Genomic DNA, 15,281 nt, shown 5'->3' on the forward strand with positions numbered 1-15,281 from the left:
TAAGCCAAGCGATCAGCCGATATACTTTTTTTTTAATATTTGGCAGTACTTGGCATTGAGAATGTCAACTTGTTCTCTTTTTACATTCATTCTTTGTTTACGTTTTCTCCTATATGATGACATTTTCAATCGTCAGATTTGACATCCTTAATGATGTTTATGGGGCCTATCCACTTTGTGTTTTTGCATGTGACCTAACCTTCTATTAGTGAATCCTGGTACTCTTCGTAGGTATTTAGAAGTTAAGTTCATCACTTAAAGAGAACACTACACAGTGGTGGAGAGAGAATGTTTTTGTTTATGCTTGTTTTTTACTTCTTTTCTTCTTTTGCCGTTCAGAAGCAGAAATATCAATTTTTACTTTCACTTATTGGTTATTTTGAACCCTTTTTAACTATATGTTTTGTTGTTTCTATCAAGCAAGACTTTTTAACACTATTAAACAAGATTTTTTAAAATTTAAGTGGGGAAAATAATGCAAAACTTCAATTAAAGGCGGAACAAAGAAAAGCACGTCCGTTTGCTGCTATGTTCGTCAGACATCATTCGAGCCAATTTTCGAATTCACACGGTGAAAACCCTATGATCTGCCATTTAGCCTTGTCTTGGATTTATAATTGCACACAATACACCCAACTAAGAGAGCCCTGTTAGTATGGTTTTTCCCTGCAAAGTCTTGGGGCAAAGAATTCTCTCAACCGCAGATCCTAACAGCCTCTGTAAATCCTCTGCTCACAAGATTATTTTTGAGCTGGTATTAATAATTTTTACATCACAAAAAAAATTGTTTTTTGACCCTAACTAATTCTAAATTTCTCTTTTTTTATCTTCTTTATTTGTTTAGAAGTAAATTACTTAGTTTTGTTAAGATTCTACAAAACAAAGTAATTTACTTCTAAACAAATAAAGAAGATAAAAAAGAGTAATTCAGAATTAATTTTAATTTTACTTTTTTCTTCTCTTTTCTAGGCTATAAAAATAAATTCTAGGTGTTAATAATAAGTTCTTTTATAATCAACATTTTTATTTTTTTGTTTGCAGGATTCTTGGGCTTTACACACAACACCAATCTCATTCCCAAGCGGGACAGACACAAACACAAGACAGGTATTACCTCGAAACATAGCTACTTGGCATGAATACACGGGATTAAATGTTGATTTCAATAAATTTATTTGCTGACGGTATCCTCTCTTTAACAGCTCTTTGCCACACCCTGGATTTTCGGAAGGGTTCTTTTACTCCCCCTGGGAGCATGATAATAACCGCTGGATGAGTGGATGTTACCTGCACAGACATAAACGACAACCAAAAAAACCAACTGCCTAGACCACTAACTTGTGTGGTAACCAAACGAATGAATAGTAGTCATTCATTCGCACAGGCTTACGTTTTGTGAGTGAGTGAAAATGGTGCCAGATGTGGAATTCAACAAAAAAAAAACTCTAATTTGGCACAAAAAAAAAAACGCAAAATCACGTAATAAATCGAAAAGTTGACATGACAGTTCTGTACAGCTGATAGAACATGTCAAAAAATGTAAATAAAGAAAAACCTTTGCGACGCTTATTTCAGTGGCAATATATTTTTTAAAAAATAAAAAAAGGAAGAGATGCGGCAAATGTGCTTGAGATGCCCACAATGCAGCAAGTATAAAATATATAGAATATTCTCTATCAATACTCGTAACACGTATCTCGTGCTTTAGATTCGCTGCAAATTTCCGGGCGTCCAAAGTAATTTTTAACATGTTGATGGACAGATTAGATGGTAAGTGGAAATCTGTACAGAAGAACACATACATTCGACCCGATATCAAATTGGCGATATTTCTGCACTTTGTGGCTACTGGAGGATATCAACATTCGGTCGGCAATGACCTCTGCTCGACGCATCATTCGGGAATGTCTGGAATTGTTTGAAGCATTTATTTGCCGTGAATGGATACAACCCCCTACTTCTGAAGAAGAGCGCCAAACAATGGAAGAATTTTTTACCAAAACAGGATTTCCGCGCGTGATGGGATGTGTTGCTGGAACCCACATTCGCATCAAAGAACCAGGAGCAGATATAAAGCATTTATATTATAACAGAAAAGGCTACTATAGTATAAATGCAATGGTGGTAAGTAAATGACAATTAAAAATCAATAAGTTCGGCCGATTCGATTTATGGATACCCACCACCATGGACAGATTTGTGATGACAATATGAGAACAATTTCCGTGGATGGCAGACATCCAGGTGCGAACCATGATTATTTTATTTGGGAAGTCAGTTTGGCGAATCAAAAGTTACAGGAGGACTTCGACAGCGAAAAGCTTGGATTCTAGGTAATGAATTTGATTGTTTTTTACAGCAAGCACTACATTACAAGTTTGTAGGATGGAGGCTACAAGCTAAAGCCATTTTTAATGACTCCGTTTAGGAACCCAAGGGACCCATATGAAATTCGTTACAACAAAAAGCATGCCAGCACTAGAAATGTTGTAGAAATGTGCTTCGGACTGCTTAAAAATAGATTCAGGTGTATAATTGGTTCACGGGGGTTACACCATATACCAGAAAGAACAACTCAAATTATAAATGCATGCAGCGCTTTGCACAACGTGTGCATAAAGTACAAATATATGGATATTTTAATAGATGCGAGTATGATCCCAGAAAATCCATCCGCTAATACTGAAGTGTATAATCATGAAGACGAGAGCAGAGCTGTGGCTACAAGACGGAGAATAGCAATAAATTTATAATTCAATCACATCACGTTTTCTCTAAATCAACAAGTAATATCCCTTATATAAATATATAAAAAAAAAACATTTATGGTTAAATTGTTTGTTTGTGTATTCCATATACAGGGTGGCTGATGAAAGCCGCTACCAAAAAAAAATGTAATAACTTTTTTTCTATTTAATAATAATAATTTAATAATTAATTTAATTAATTAATTAATTAATTTAATTAATAATAATTTAATAATTAATTTAATAATTTAATTTAACATGAATAAAAGAAAAATGTATTCCATACACCGAAAAAAAAATGTAGCAATATTCATCATTGTAGCAATATTCATCAGCCACCCTGTAGATTTAACAATAGACGAGGTATTCCATTTAGATAACTAACAAAACTGTTAGAGCCGTTACCGTAACTGATCCGGAGATATCCGAAGGCGCCATTTAATACAAGCTCAAGTGGTCAATTCACGAGATCAGGTAATACCTGCCCAGCGTGTGGCACTACACCCCACAACACCTATCATCTATTTAGATGCCCATCTAAACCAACTACTCTAACGGCAGAGGCGCTATGGACCGATCCAGTTAAGGCGGCCAGATTTTTAGAGCTGGATCTAGGAACCATTCCCGGACCGGGATGACCTCAGAGAAAGAAACAGACTATGAAGACAGGTGAAGAAAATATTTCAAAATTTTTAACCAAATTGCAAACAATATTCCTTATGTTTAAAAAAATAACAACTTCATTTTATTTCATACTAATTATAGAGGTTAACTAACAATAAGGGGCTACTATAAAAACACAAATAGTAAAAAAAGAAACTCTTAAAGGCAAGAGCGTCCAACAATATGACCATGAGAGTGAATATCGCTGGAACGGTGGGTTTTTATTGAGTATATCAAAAAAAATTTCCAAACACAAGCGGATCGGAGACAAACCACCGATCCAGCGATATTCACTCTCATGGTCATATTGTACTTTATTTCATTATTTTCTGTTTACCGGCAGCGTAATCGGGCAAAAGTGCAGGATGCTGGAAAGGATAAAACTGACGATCCAAGCACTTCTACGGAAGCTGGAAAAATAATCAGATTTCCCTGAAGGCATAACACTGCTAAAATGCTGAGGAGCTCCCCCCTTTCAAGTACTCTGGGAAAACCAAGCCAGCCATACCGCAGTGGAGACTCCAGAAAGTGTCCTGTGGAGATAGACAAAATCGGAACAGGAGGCCACTTCCAATAGGAGGCCACAGCCATCACGGAAGGGGAAGATGGTCGCTGAGAATGGTAAGGAGCAGAGATGAGCTGACGATCATCGATCCCAAGTGGAGGATCTGGTTAACAATCGGATTTTTGAACATGTGTCGAACTCTGTAGAAGGTCCACCCATACAAACGATGGGCTGCGAGTTTAGAGGGGACATCTTTACGCTGCGTTTTGCGTCGGTGGAATGTATTGATACCGTCAAATAGCTCGTCATCAGGCATACACGCTCCCTGGGAGGGCGCAAAGCTCGACGTGGTGAGAAAGATGGATAACCCCCAGCTCACAAAGTCTACGGTTTTCATCAAGGAATGGGGCAGTAAATTTGCGACGGAACGCATGTTGGGATTCTTGCGCAAGCAAAAATAAGGTTTGGTCGCAGAGATGTGGGAGGTCTTCCACAGGGAGGAGAAGGAGGAAGGAACTCTCTTTGTGGTTGGCATTGATCAAGTCTCGGTGACAAGTTTGGCTAAGACTAAAGGCATGGGTCACTACGGGAGCAAAGCTCTCTTTTTCAAGATTGGAAAGACCAGGATAGGCTGAAATTTTCATTTTGCGACATCAGGCCATGCAGTGGCAGGCAACACCGAACCAACGAACAGGAAGCCGATGATGGTACCAATACCTACTCTCAAGAAGCCCATTTTCTTAAGATTTGGAATGCTAAAATAGCCATAGGCAGTACAGGGAACGGAAACCCAATACTGCTTAACAAACAGGGACCCGACGATGGAACCATTATCGATTTTATAAAGAGTCGGAAGACTAGACTAGGCAAAGAACCTAAAACGGTGGCATCAGTCAGTGCAGTGACAGGAATGTCAATGCAGTTAAAAGAACAGGGAGCAGACGATGAGATCATCACCTACTCCCAAGAGGCCCATTTACTGGAGGACCAAAGATTGAGGTAGTCCAGATAAACCTCCACCAGATCGAGACTGCTACACTCGCTCTGATGGAGAAAATCAGCAATGCAGGATTCATATTGCCTTAATTCAGGAGCCAGAACAAATTTTCTGCACTAAACCAAATAAACTACCAATTATTCTTAGCTAATGCTGGTACTCGGCCGAGGACCTTAGTTATTTGTCATAAAAATGTTAATTATATATTTTCCCCAGAGTTATCAACGTCGGATGCAACAGTGGTGGGACAGGGAGACGATGGAGCATACCTGGCATCACTTCATCTGCCTTTGGACTCTCCAACACCGCCACCCACCGCATCGTTTGGGTTCCGCGCCATAACAGAGTAAAGGGAACTGAAAGGGCAGACGATTTGGCAGTGAAAGCCAGAGGACTGCCGTCAATTAACTTGGTTAACCCGAAGCCTTTCGGGACGACGCAGTCCGAGTTAAGGAAATGGGCGACGAATGTGCATGGAACATTGTGGAATAGTGAAACGGTCGGTAGGACGACGAAAATCCTATGGAGGGATCCAGATCGTAAGAAGACGAGGCTATTGTATTACAGAAAGGAAGTAAGAAGGAGGTCAGTATAACTATTGGTATCATAACAGGACACATAGGACTCACTTATGTAAAAATGGTGCGGCAAATGATAGCATCTGTATGGCATGCGGGCAAGATGATGAAACGTTGGAGCATTTCCTTTGTCATTGCCCGGCTTTCGCTTCTAACAGCTTCTAACATTTTAGAGGTTGCTTTATAGTTTTTAGAGCGCACAACAAGCCGAATTCTGGTTAGGTTTATGTCCATAGTGACATGGGGCGGATTAATATCTGCACCCTCTTTTCAACCTTACCAAACCTATTAATTCCACCCAAAAAAAAAAACAGTTGCTCTACTAAACGTATGTTGTGTATGTTACTGTTGAAAATTAAAAAAGTTTAAAAATGATTTCAACCACGTTTTTTATTCGTAACTTGTGTTTGCATTAGAATGTACTACGTCTATCATTTCAGTTGCCAAAACTGAAATAATTTTTTGCAGTTGTAGCATAATTGGCTTAATATATTTTTTTGTCGTAATGTGTACTTCAGTCTCTAAAATTAGCCTTTGAGGGAAGCGGACGTGTTTCTCAATCTGTCTTGGAAATGGAACTACATATTACGCAAAAAGTTCAAAGTCTTTCAGTAAGCTCAAAACGAAATTCGAAGGCCCAACATCTGCGGTGGTGGCATCAGACCGTAGTATGTTATCTGCCCCTCCTAGAGGTGTGGGTGCCTTGGCACCTGAAGTCGGGTGCAATTCTTCAAGCGCACAACCATTCGTGAGACTAACAAATAAGGAAGAGACTGATAATCCAGAGGGATGAGCAGCAAAAGTCGACTTTTGCTAACTACGTGAAAATTTCTAAAATCACAGGGTGATACAAAGTAATAAAAACTAAAATTACGGAAATTGTCAACAGTTTTTAGCTTCGGTCGCCAGAAAATTAACCTGCAAGTTATCTACTTCCAGCCTTGAGACCAGGAACGGAATTTGTTCAAAAAAATACATATACCAATTTAAAGGGGAGATCATTAATTTTACTTTGGTATAACACATTTACCCCAGAGCTGTTTTTTGTGGAAAAAATCTTCCAGATTTTTGGTTCGAAACGCGAAAACTGCCCTCCACGAAAAACAGTTCTGGGGTACACCAAATTAAAGGTGTTGGTCTCCCTTTTAAACTGGTATATGTACTTTTTTGGACGACGTCCGTTCCTGGCCTCCAGGCTGGAAGTAAATAACTCAAAGGTCAATTTTCTGACGACCGAAGCTAAAACCAGTTGATAATTTCCGTACTTTTTGATTTTTTGTTACTTTGTGTTGCCCTGTGATTTTAGAAATTTTTGTGTTATCCAAAGTTAGCGACGTTGCTAACTTCATGTAGGTATTGTGTCACTGTTTTTAATACAATACCGTGCAATGCGCGTGTTATCGACTGCTGTTGCATGATGACGATAACAATCTGTCCAATTCAATTTGGCAATGGTTGTATTTCTAGTACATCTTACTTACATTGAATAAATATTGCTAAAAAACAAAATCTATATTGCTGTCCATTTTTTTAGCCTCAAATATTTTATCAGTGCTTATAGGTGGCGCACATCTTCAGTCGGTTTGGCTGTCAGTAAAAGATATTTTTGCTCAAGAAATGAATTGATTTTTTTTTATAAAAAGCCCTTCAAAATCCATAAGGGATTTATATTGGGGATATTGACATTAATTTGGGGATTTTTGGGGACAAACGGAATATAAATTTCCATACTCATAAAGGTGTAGATAACATAGTTTAAAAAATTAAAAATAATAAATAAAAAAAAATTCAAAATAAATCACGAAATCATAAAAAAAATTAACGATTTCTTGGGAATTGTATAATTATTTCAAGATTTAAGAAAATTTTTTTCATTTTTAAATTTCCTTTTGGACTTTTGCTTAATTTTAGGGCATTTTTTAATTTTTTTCGCCAATAATTTACTATTTAACTCATTATAGATAACCTATTATTTTATAATCGTGGGCATTCCATTGGTATTCCAGTAGGTAATGATATGTACCTACCTAGTTTTTGCTGCGCTATTTGAAAAAGATCTGGGCCAATAGTTTTGGAAAATGCTCACGTTAATAAAGCCAATATAAAAGCTTGGGGAACTAAACAAATATGTAAAGAATATGTTAACAACCATGTTGTTCCCGTAATAAGAGATCATTGGAATAAATTGATCTAAAAGATACAAATTGATATAATTGATTTCAATTCTAAAATGTTATTGGACATTGTTTTTCCACTGGATTTCACTTTTTACTTCATCCGATGGGCCATGTAGCAACATGAAGCTTAATAGTGCATTATCGTTAAAATTTTGTCGAAGAATAGTCACGTTAAGCAGTATATATGAGGTTAAAAGGGATTTAATATAAAGAAAGAACTTTGGTCAATTGATTATGACTGGGAATGTATTAGTCTCCAGATTTACAAATGTATTTGATAATGGCTCTGACTTGAAAATGTATATAAATGGAATTAGAAAAATCGGGTCAATAATCCTGCTTCAGATATGGAAATGACATGTGCATACGATACTGTAATACAAACACTAAATCCAAAAACGATTTTTACACTGAGAAAACAAAATTATGTGTCAGGTATGAAAATAATACTTCTCAATTTTCAGTTTTGTCTCATGATGGAAATATACAAATGACAAATACCACAGATAAGACTCAGGAAGAAAATAATTGAAATGAAGATATTTTGTCAAAAAATATCTTGAAAATAATATATCTATACATACTTTATTTCATTATTTTCTGTTTAAATTTGTAATGAAATCTGTTGTGGCGTGCGTTGCGCAAGGAACATGCATACACCCGTAAGTCGAACGTCACTCATTGTGATTACATATGGTGTATCAGGTTTGATTCGCCATTGAGATTGTCAACTTCGATTGTGCGGCAAGAAGAAGACCAAAGTAGTCGTGTTTGTTTTGTTATATATCTACAGATTGTTGTTATATGTTTAATGAAGACATGCAAAGTATTAACAACAAACCGAATGGAGGGAAAAACGACGGCTTGTGTTGAAGCCATATAAAAGGCTTCGAGGAGCTGATGCGCCCATAATTCCCCGGTAAAGCTTCAAAGTCGTGGTCGTGTCTTCAACATAAAGTATTGTCAATATAAAATTGTTAAAAGTGTTAGTGCTAAAATCGTTTCCTTTTTTTCTTCATAGTTGGCTCTCCCCAAGCTGAAGTCTTTTGCAAAGAAAATTTCATTTCATTTGTTCATTTTTATACCCCCCACCGAAGGATGGGGGTATATAAATTTTGTCATTCCATTTGCAACACATCGAAATATTCATTTCCGACCCTATAAAGTACATATATATTCTTGATCAGCGTAAAAATGTAAGACGATCTAGCCATGTCCGTCCGTTTGACGGTTGAAATCACGCTACAGTCTTTAAAAATAGAGATGTTGAGTTGAAATTTTGCACAGATTCTTTTTTTGTCCGTAAGCAGGTTAAGATCGAAGATGGACTATATCTTGATATAGCCCGATATAGACCGATCCGCCGATTTAGGGTTTTAGGCCCATAAAAGCCACATTTATTATCTGATTTTGCTGAACTTTGGGACAGTGAGTTGAGTTAGGCCCTTCGACATCCTCCTTCAATTTAGCTCAGATCGGTTCAGATTTGGATATAGCTGCAATATAGACCGATCCGGCGATTTAAGGTGTTAGGCCCATAAAAGGCGCATTTATTGTCCGATCTTGCCAAAATTTGGGTCAGTGAGTTGTCTTAGCCACTTCTACGTCCTTCTTCAATTTGATCCAGAACGGTCAAGATTCAGATATACAATAGCTGCCATATAGACTGGTTTCTCGATTTAAGGTTTTGGGCCCATTAAAGACGCATTGTCCGATGTCGCCGAAATTTGGGACAATGAGTGGTGTTAAGCTCTTCGACATTTTTTGCAACTTGGCCATATAGACCGATATCTCGATTCGAAGTCTTGGCCCCATAAAGGGCGCAATTATAATACGATTTCACTGAAATTTGGCACAGTGGCTTATATTAGGCTTTTCGACATCTGTGTCGTATATGGTTTAGATTTGTTTATTTTTAGATATAGCTACTTAATAGATAAATATTTCGTTAAACACAATTGAACAATGATGATATAGCTGCTATGGTGCATAAGGTCAGCATTTTTCACCGGATTTTGACGAAAGGTGCTTTACATATATATACCCGAGGTGGTGGGTATCCAAAGTTCGGCCCGGCCACCTTAACGCCCTTTTACTTGTTGTGTTTGGTGTGTTAATACAAAGTGTAAGTAAAAGTAATTGTGTGACATTAGACAAATTAAGAAATATTTGCTGCCTAGACCAGTAACTTTTTTTTTGCTTTCATTCGATTTTTTTACGAAAGAAATTGATTTTCCGACCGCTAAGACACGGCTGAACGATAAATCAAGTTAGTATATATTCGAATGAAAACGTAACCATTTTGAGGGTATTTGGGGACCGGTTATCTTGTATTTTGGCATTGCGAAAAAAGCAAATTTCAAAAACACTCACTTGTGTTATAGCTTTCACAATGGATAAAAAATGTTTTTTTTTTTATTTTATGTTTATTTATTTCATTTATTTATCTTTATTCCATTTATTTCAATTTTATTTTATTCATAGCGTAAAAAATCAACGGCAGAGCAGCTGCAGATGCTAGTAAAGTATATGGAAAAAGATGCAATTCTTGCAAGGGGGAATCCCGCGTTTGGCTCTTCCAAAATAGCTAGTGAAGAAAAATGGAAATCCATTGCCCAAAAATTGAATGGTAAGGTTCCACCCATTCGCACGGCAGCTGAGTGGAAGAAGGTATTTATTGCCATTTAATTACATATTTTATTATATCTGTAATTCTACATAAATTGTTTTCAGACATGGGCAGACTTGAAGAGCGGGACTAAAAAAAAATTGTCCGACTATAAAAATAGTCTCCATGAAACGGGGTCTGAGCGCATGTGCTCCTAATGGTATCACCGCCCAGGTATAGCAAAGCTGTGGCTTTTGGTACTGATTCAAGATCAAATAAAACTGACGGAGGATATAGCTGGGTGTACCCAAACCCTGGCTGATTCGGCAGAAAGGGTAACCTTAGCTTTAGACTGCCAAAATAAAATTTTAGAAAGGACAGCCTCAGCTGTAGAGGAACTGAACAAAATTTTAAAAGCATTTTTAGTTGAGTCCAAACAATAAATAATTTTTAATTTTTTGTTTGCCTATTGCGACTAGTCATTGGATTGAATTTTATCATTTCTTTTCATTATTTTTCTCTTACGGGCGAGAGAGTCCAAGAATATGACCATGAGAGTGAATATCGCTGGAACAGTGGGTTTTTATTGAGTATATCAAAAAAAAAATTCCAAACACAAGCGGATCGGAGACAAACCACCGTTCCAGCGATATTCACTCTCATGGTCATATGGTTGGACTCTCTCGCCCGTAAGAGAAAAATAATGAAAAGAAATGATAAAATTCAATTCAATGACTAGTCGCAATAGGCAAACAAAAAATTAAAAATAATTTATTGTTTAAACTCAACTAAAAATGCTTTTAAAATTTTGTTCAGTTCCTCTACAGCTGAGGCTGTCCTTTCTAAAATTTTATTTTGGCAGTCTAAAGCTAAGGTTGCCCTTTCTGCCGAATCAGCCAGGAGCACATGCGCTCAGAGGATTGAAACGGTACACCCCTCCCCCCGTTTCATGGAGACTATTTTTATAGTTTGACAATTTTTTTTTAGTCCGGCTCTTTAAGTCTGCCCATGTCTGAAAACAATTTGTGTAGAATTACAGATATAATAAAATATGTAATTAAATGGCAATAAATACCTTCTTCCACTCAGCTGCCGTGCGAATGGGTGGACCCTTACCATTCAATTTTTGGGCAATGGATTTCCATTTTTCTTCACTAGCTATTTTGGAAGAGCCAAACGCGGGATTCCCCCTTGCAAGAATTGCATCTTCTTCCATATACTTTACTAGCATCTGCAGCTGCTCTGCCGTTGATTTTTTACGCTATGAATAAAATAAAATTGAACATAACGTGGAATAAAGATAAATAAATGAAATAAATAAACATAAAATAAAAAAAAACATTTTTTATCCATTGTGAAAGCTATAACACAAGAGAGTGTTTTTGAAATTTGCTTTTTTCGCAATGCCAAAAAACAAGATAACCGGTCCCCAAATGCCCTCAAAATGGTTACGTTTTCATTCGAATATATAATAACTTGATTTATCGTTCAGCCGTGTCTTAGCGGTCGGAAAATCAATTTCTTTCGTAAAAAATTCGAATGAAAGCAAAAAAAAAGTTACTGGTCTAGGCAGCAAATATTTCTTAATTTGTCTAATGTCACACAATTACTTTTACTTACACTTTGTATTAACACACAAAACACAACAAGTAAAAGGGCGTTAAGTTGACCGGGCCGAACTTTGGATACCCACCACCTCGGGTATATATATGTAAAGCACCTTTCGTCAAAATCCGGTGAAAAATGCTGACCTTATGCCCCATAGCAGCTATATCATCATTGTTCAATTGTGTATAACGAAATATTTATCTATTTAGTAGCTATATCTAAAAATAAACAGATCTAACATCCGTGTCGTATATGGTATACGACACGGATGTCGCAAAGCCTAATATAAGCCACTGTGCCAAATTTCAGTGAAATCGTATTATAATTGCGCCCTTTATGGGGCCAAGACTTCGAATCGAGATATCGGTCTATATGGCCAATTTGCAAAAAATTTCGAAGAGCTTAACACCACTCATTGTCCCAAATTTCGGCGACATCGGACAATGCGTCTTTAATAGGCCTAAAACCTTAAATCGAGAAACCAGTCTATATGACAGCTATTGTATATCTGAATCTTGACCGTTCTGGATCAAATTGAAGAAGGACGTCGAAGTGGCTAAGACAACTCACTGACCCAAATTTTGGCAAGATCGGACAATAAATGCGCCTTTTATGGGCCTAACACCTTAAATCGCCGGATCGGTCTATATTGCAGCTATATCCAAATCTGAACCGATCTGAGCTAAATTGAAGGAGGATGTCGAAGGGCCTAACTCAACTCACTGTCCCAAAGTTCAGCAAAATCAGATAATAAATGTGGCTTTTATGGGCCTAAAACCCTAAATCGGCGGATCGGGCTATATCAAGATATAGTCCATCTTCGATCTTAACCTGCTTATGGACAAAAAAAGAATCTGTGCAAAATTTCAACTCAACATCTCTATTTTTAAAGACTGTAGCGTGATTTCAACCGTCAAACGGACGGACATGGCTAGATCGTCTTACATTTTTACGCTGATCAAGAATATATATGTACTTTATAGGGTCGGAAATGAATATTTCGATGTGTTGCAAATGGAATGACAAAATTTATATACCCCCATCCTTCGGTGGGGGGTATAAAAATGAACAAATGAAATGAAATTTTCTTTGCAAAAGACTTCAGCTTGGGGAGAGCCAACTATGAAGAAAAAAAGGAAACGATTTTAGCACTAACACTTTTAACAATTTTATATTGACAATACTTTATGTTGAAGACACGACCACGACTTTGAAGCTTTACCGGGGAATTATGGGCGCATCAGCTCCTCGAAGCCTTTTATATGGCTTCAACACAAGCCGTCGTTTTTCCCTCCATTCGGTTTGTTGTTAATACTTTGCATGTCTTCATTAAACACATAACAACAATCTGTAGATATATAACAAAACAAACACGACTACTTTGGTCTTCTTCTTGCCGCACAATCGAAGTTGACAATCTCAATGGCGAATCAAACCTGATACACCATATGTAATCACAATGAGTGACGTTCGACTTACGGGTGTATGCATGTTCCTTGCGCAACGCACGCCACAACAGATTTCATTATAAATTTAAACAGAAAATAATGAAATAAAGTATGTATAGATATATTATTTTTAAGATATTTTTTGACAAAATATCTTCATTTCAATTATTTTCTTCCTGAGTCTTATCTGTGGTATTTGTCATTGGTATATTTCCATCATGAGACAAAACTGAAAATTGAGAAGTATTATTTTCATACCTGACACATAATTTTGTTTTCTCAGTGTAAAAATCGTTTTTGGATTTAGTGTTTGTATTACAGTATCGTATGCACATGTCATTTCCATATCTGAAGCAGGATTATTGACCCGATTTTTCTAATTCCATTTATATACATTTTCAAGTCAGAGCCATTATCAAGTACATTTGTAAATCTGGAGACTAATACATTCCCAGTCATAATCAATTGACCAAAGTTCTTTCTTTATATTAAATCCCTTTTAACCTCATATATACTGCTTAACGTGACTATTCTTCGACAAAATTTTAACTATAATGCACTATTAAGCTTCATGTTGCTACATGGCCCATCGGATGAAGTAAAAAGTGAAATCCAGTGGAAAAACAATGTCCAATAACATTTTAGAATTGAAATCAATTATATCAATTTGTATCTTTTAGATCAATTTATTCCAATGATCTCTTATTACGGGAACAACATGGTTGTTAACATATTCTTTACATATTTGTTTAGTTCCCCAAGCTTTTATATTGGCTTTATTAACGTGAGCATTTTCCAAAACTATTGGCCCAGATCTTTTTCAAATAGCGCAGCAAAAACTAGGTAGGTACATATCATTACCTACTGGAATACCAATGGAATGCCCACGATTATAAAATAATACAGCGGTCAAAAAAAGTATTCATCATTAGCAAAATTGATAATAAATTCACTTATTTTGGGTAATTGAAGAAAATTTAAAGTAAACAAATAATGCAGTTTTATGCAATAGTTTATTTTTCGTAATATGTTTTAAAATAAATTCAAAAAATAAATTTAATTAGCGCAAAAAATGCAATTTTATATAATAACACCAAAAACAGAACAAAAAAAGTATTCATCATTGATGTGCTATCATCAAAGTCAAATTCAAATATTATTTGGGAATCCCCCTTTTCTGTTTTATTTAGTAAAGGAGGCTTTGCCCTTGACAGCAAATATTTAATTTCATTGAAAATATAGTTTTTGTCAAAATGGGTCGTAAGCAAAACGAGGTTTCTGATGAGGTAAAAGTTTTGATAATAAAACACCACAGGAATGGTTTAACTCAAAAAACTATCAGTGAAATATTAAATAGACCACGATCTACTATACAATCCATCATCAGAAAGTGGACAGAAACGAAAACTGTTGACAATAAACCAAGATCTGGTCGACCAAAAGCACTTTCAGTTGGAGATGTGCGTTGGCTAGTGCGGCAAGTTCAGAAAACTCCGAAGACAAATGCGACCATTCTTCGTAAAAACACTATGGAATATTTAGGGAAGGAAGTTACTACACAAACAATTCGAAATACACTCAAAAGGCATAGTTACAGAGGAAGAACTGCACGTAAGAAGCCCTTTATAAATAAAATAAACCGAGTGAAAAGGCTAAACTTCGCAAAAATGTATGTAAAACAGCCCGAATCATTTTGGAAAACAGTAATTTTTGCAGACGAGAGCAAGTTTAATCTTTTTGGGTGCGATGGAAAGGTCATAGTGTACAGAAAACCAAATACAGAGCTTGAAGAACGAAACACAGTTGCTACTGTAAAACATGGTGGAGGTGGTTTAATGGTTTGGGGGTGTATGGCGGCTTCAGGAGCGGGAAATCTTGAAATTATTAATGGAGTAATGGATCATAAGTATTACATTGACATTTTAAAGAGGAATTTAAAAGATAGTGCTG

General features: G+C 36.4%; 1 protein-coding gene and 3 long non-coding RNA genes across 4 annotated transcripts; 3 read left to right on the plus strand and 1 right to left on the minus strand.

Annotated features, from left to right (window-relative positions):
* Positions 1-1,372: 1,372 nt before the first annotated feature.
* LOC131994876 (uncharacterized) lies at positions 1,373-2,523 on the plus strand. The gene is made up of 3 exons (XM_059361901.1): positions 1,373-1,650; positions 1,709-2,124; positions 2,360-2,523. Exons 2-3 carry the CDS (start codon positions 1,768-1,770, stop codon positions 2,426-2,428), a joined length of 426 nt encoding a protein of 141 aa, XP_059217884.1. The 5' UTR covers positions 1,373-1,650; positions 1,709-1,767; the 3' UTR covers positions 2,429-2,523.
* A 576-nt stretch (positions 2,524-3,099) lies between these two features.
* Positions 3,100-6,406, plus strand: LOC131994878 (uncharacterized). Its single transcript, XR_009396913.1, has 2 exons — positions 3,100-5,497; positions 5,571-6,406. It is a non-coding gene; the product is annotated as an uncharacterized LOC131994878 (long non-coding RNA).
* A 2,079-nt stretch (positions 6,407-8,485) lies between these two features.
* Positions 8,486-8,944, plus strand: LOC131994881 (uncharacterized). Its single transcript, XR_009396917.1, has 2 exons — positions 8,486-8,624; positions 8,689-8,944. It is a non-coding gene; the product is annotated as an uncharacterized LOC131994881 (long non-coding RNA).
* Positions 8,945-12,747: 3,803 nt separating this feature from the next.
* LOC131994880 (uncharacterized) lies at positions 12,748-13,206 on the minus strand. The gene is made up of 2 exons (XR_009396916.1): positions 13,068-13,206; positions 12,748-13,003 (listed from the first exon to the last, which is right to left on the minus strand). It is a non-coding gene; the product is annotated as an uncharacterized LOC131994880 (long non-coding RNA).
* Between the last annotated feature and the right edge of the window lie 2,075 nt (positions 13,207-15,281).

The sequence above is a fragment of the Stomoxys calcitrans genome, chromosome 2 (assembly GCF_963082655.1).
Source record: "Stomoxys calcitrans chromosome 2, idStoCalc2.1, whole genome shotgun sequence".
Lineage (NCBI taxonomy): Eukaryota > Metazoa > Arthropoda > Insecta > Diptera > Muscidae > Stomoxys > Stomoxys calcitrans.

What these genes read in the sequence shown, in the direction of transcription:
- LOC131994876 (XM_059361901.1), top strand. Translation starts at nt 1,768, where the DNA reads ATGGTAAGTGGAAATCTGTACAGAAGAACACATACATTCGACCCGATA. An exon ending in ATAGTATAAATGCAATGGTG is followed by an intron (nt 2,125 to 2,359) that starts GTAAGTAAATGA and finishes TGTTTTTTACAG; the next exon opens with CAAGCACTACATTACAAGTT.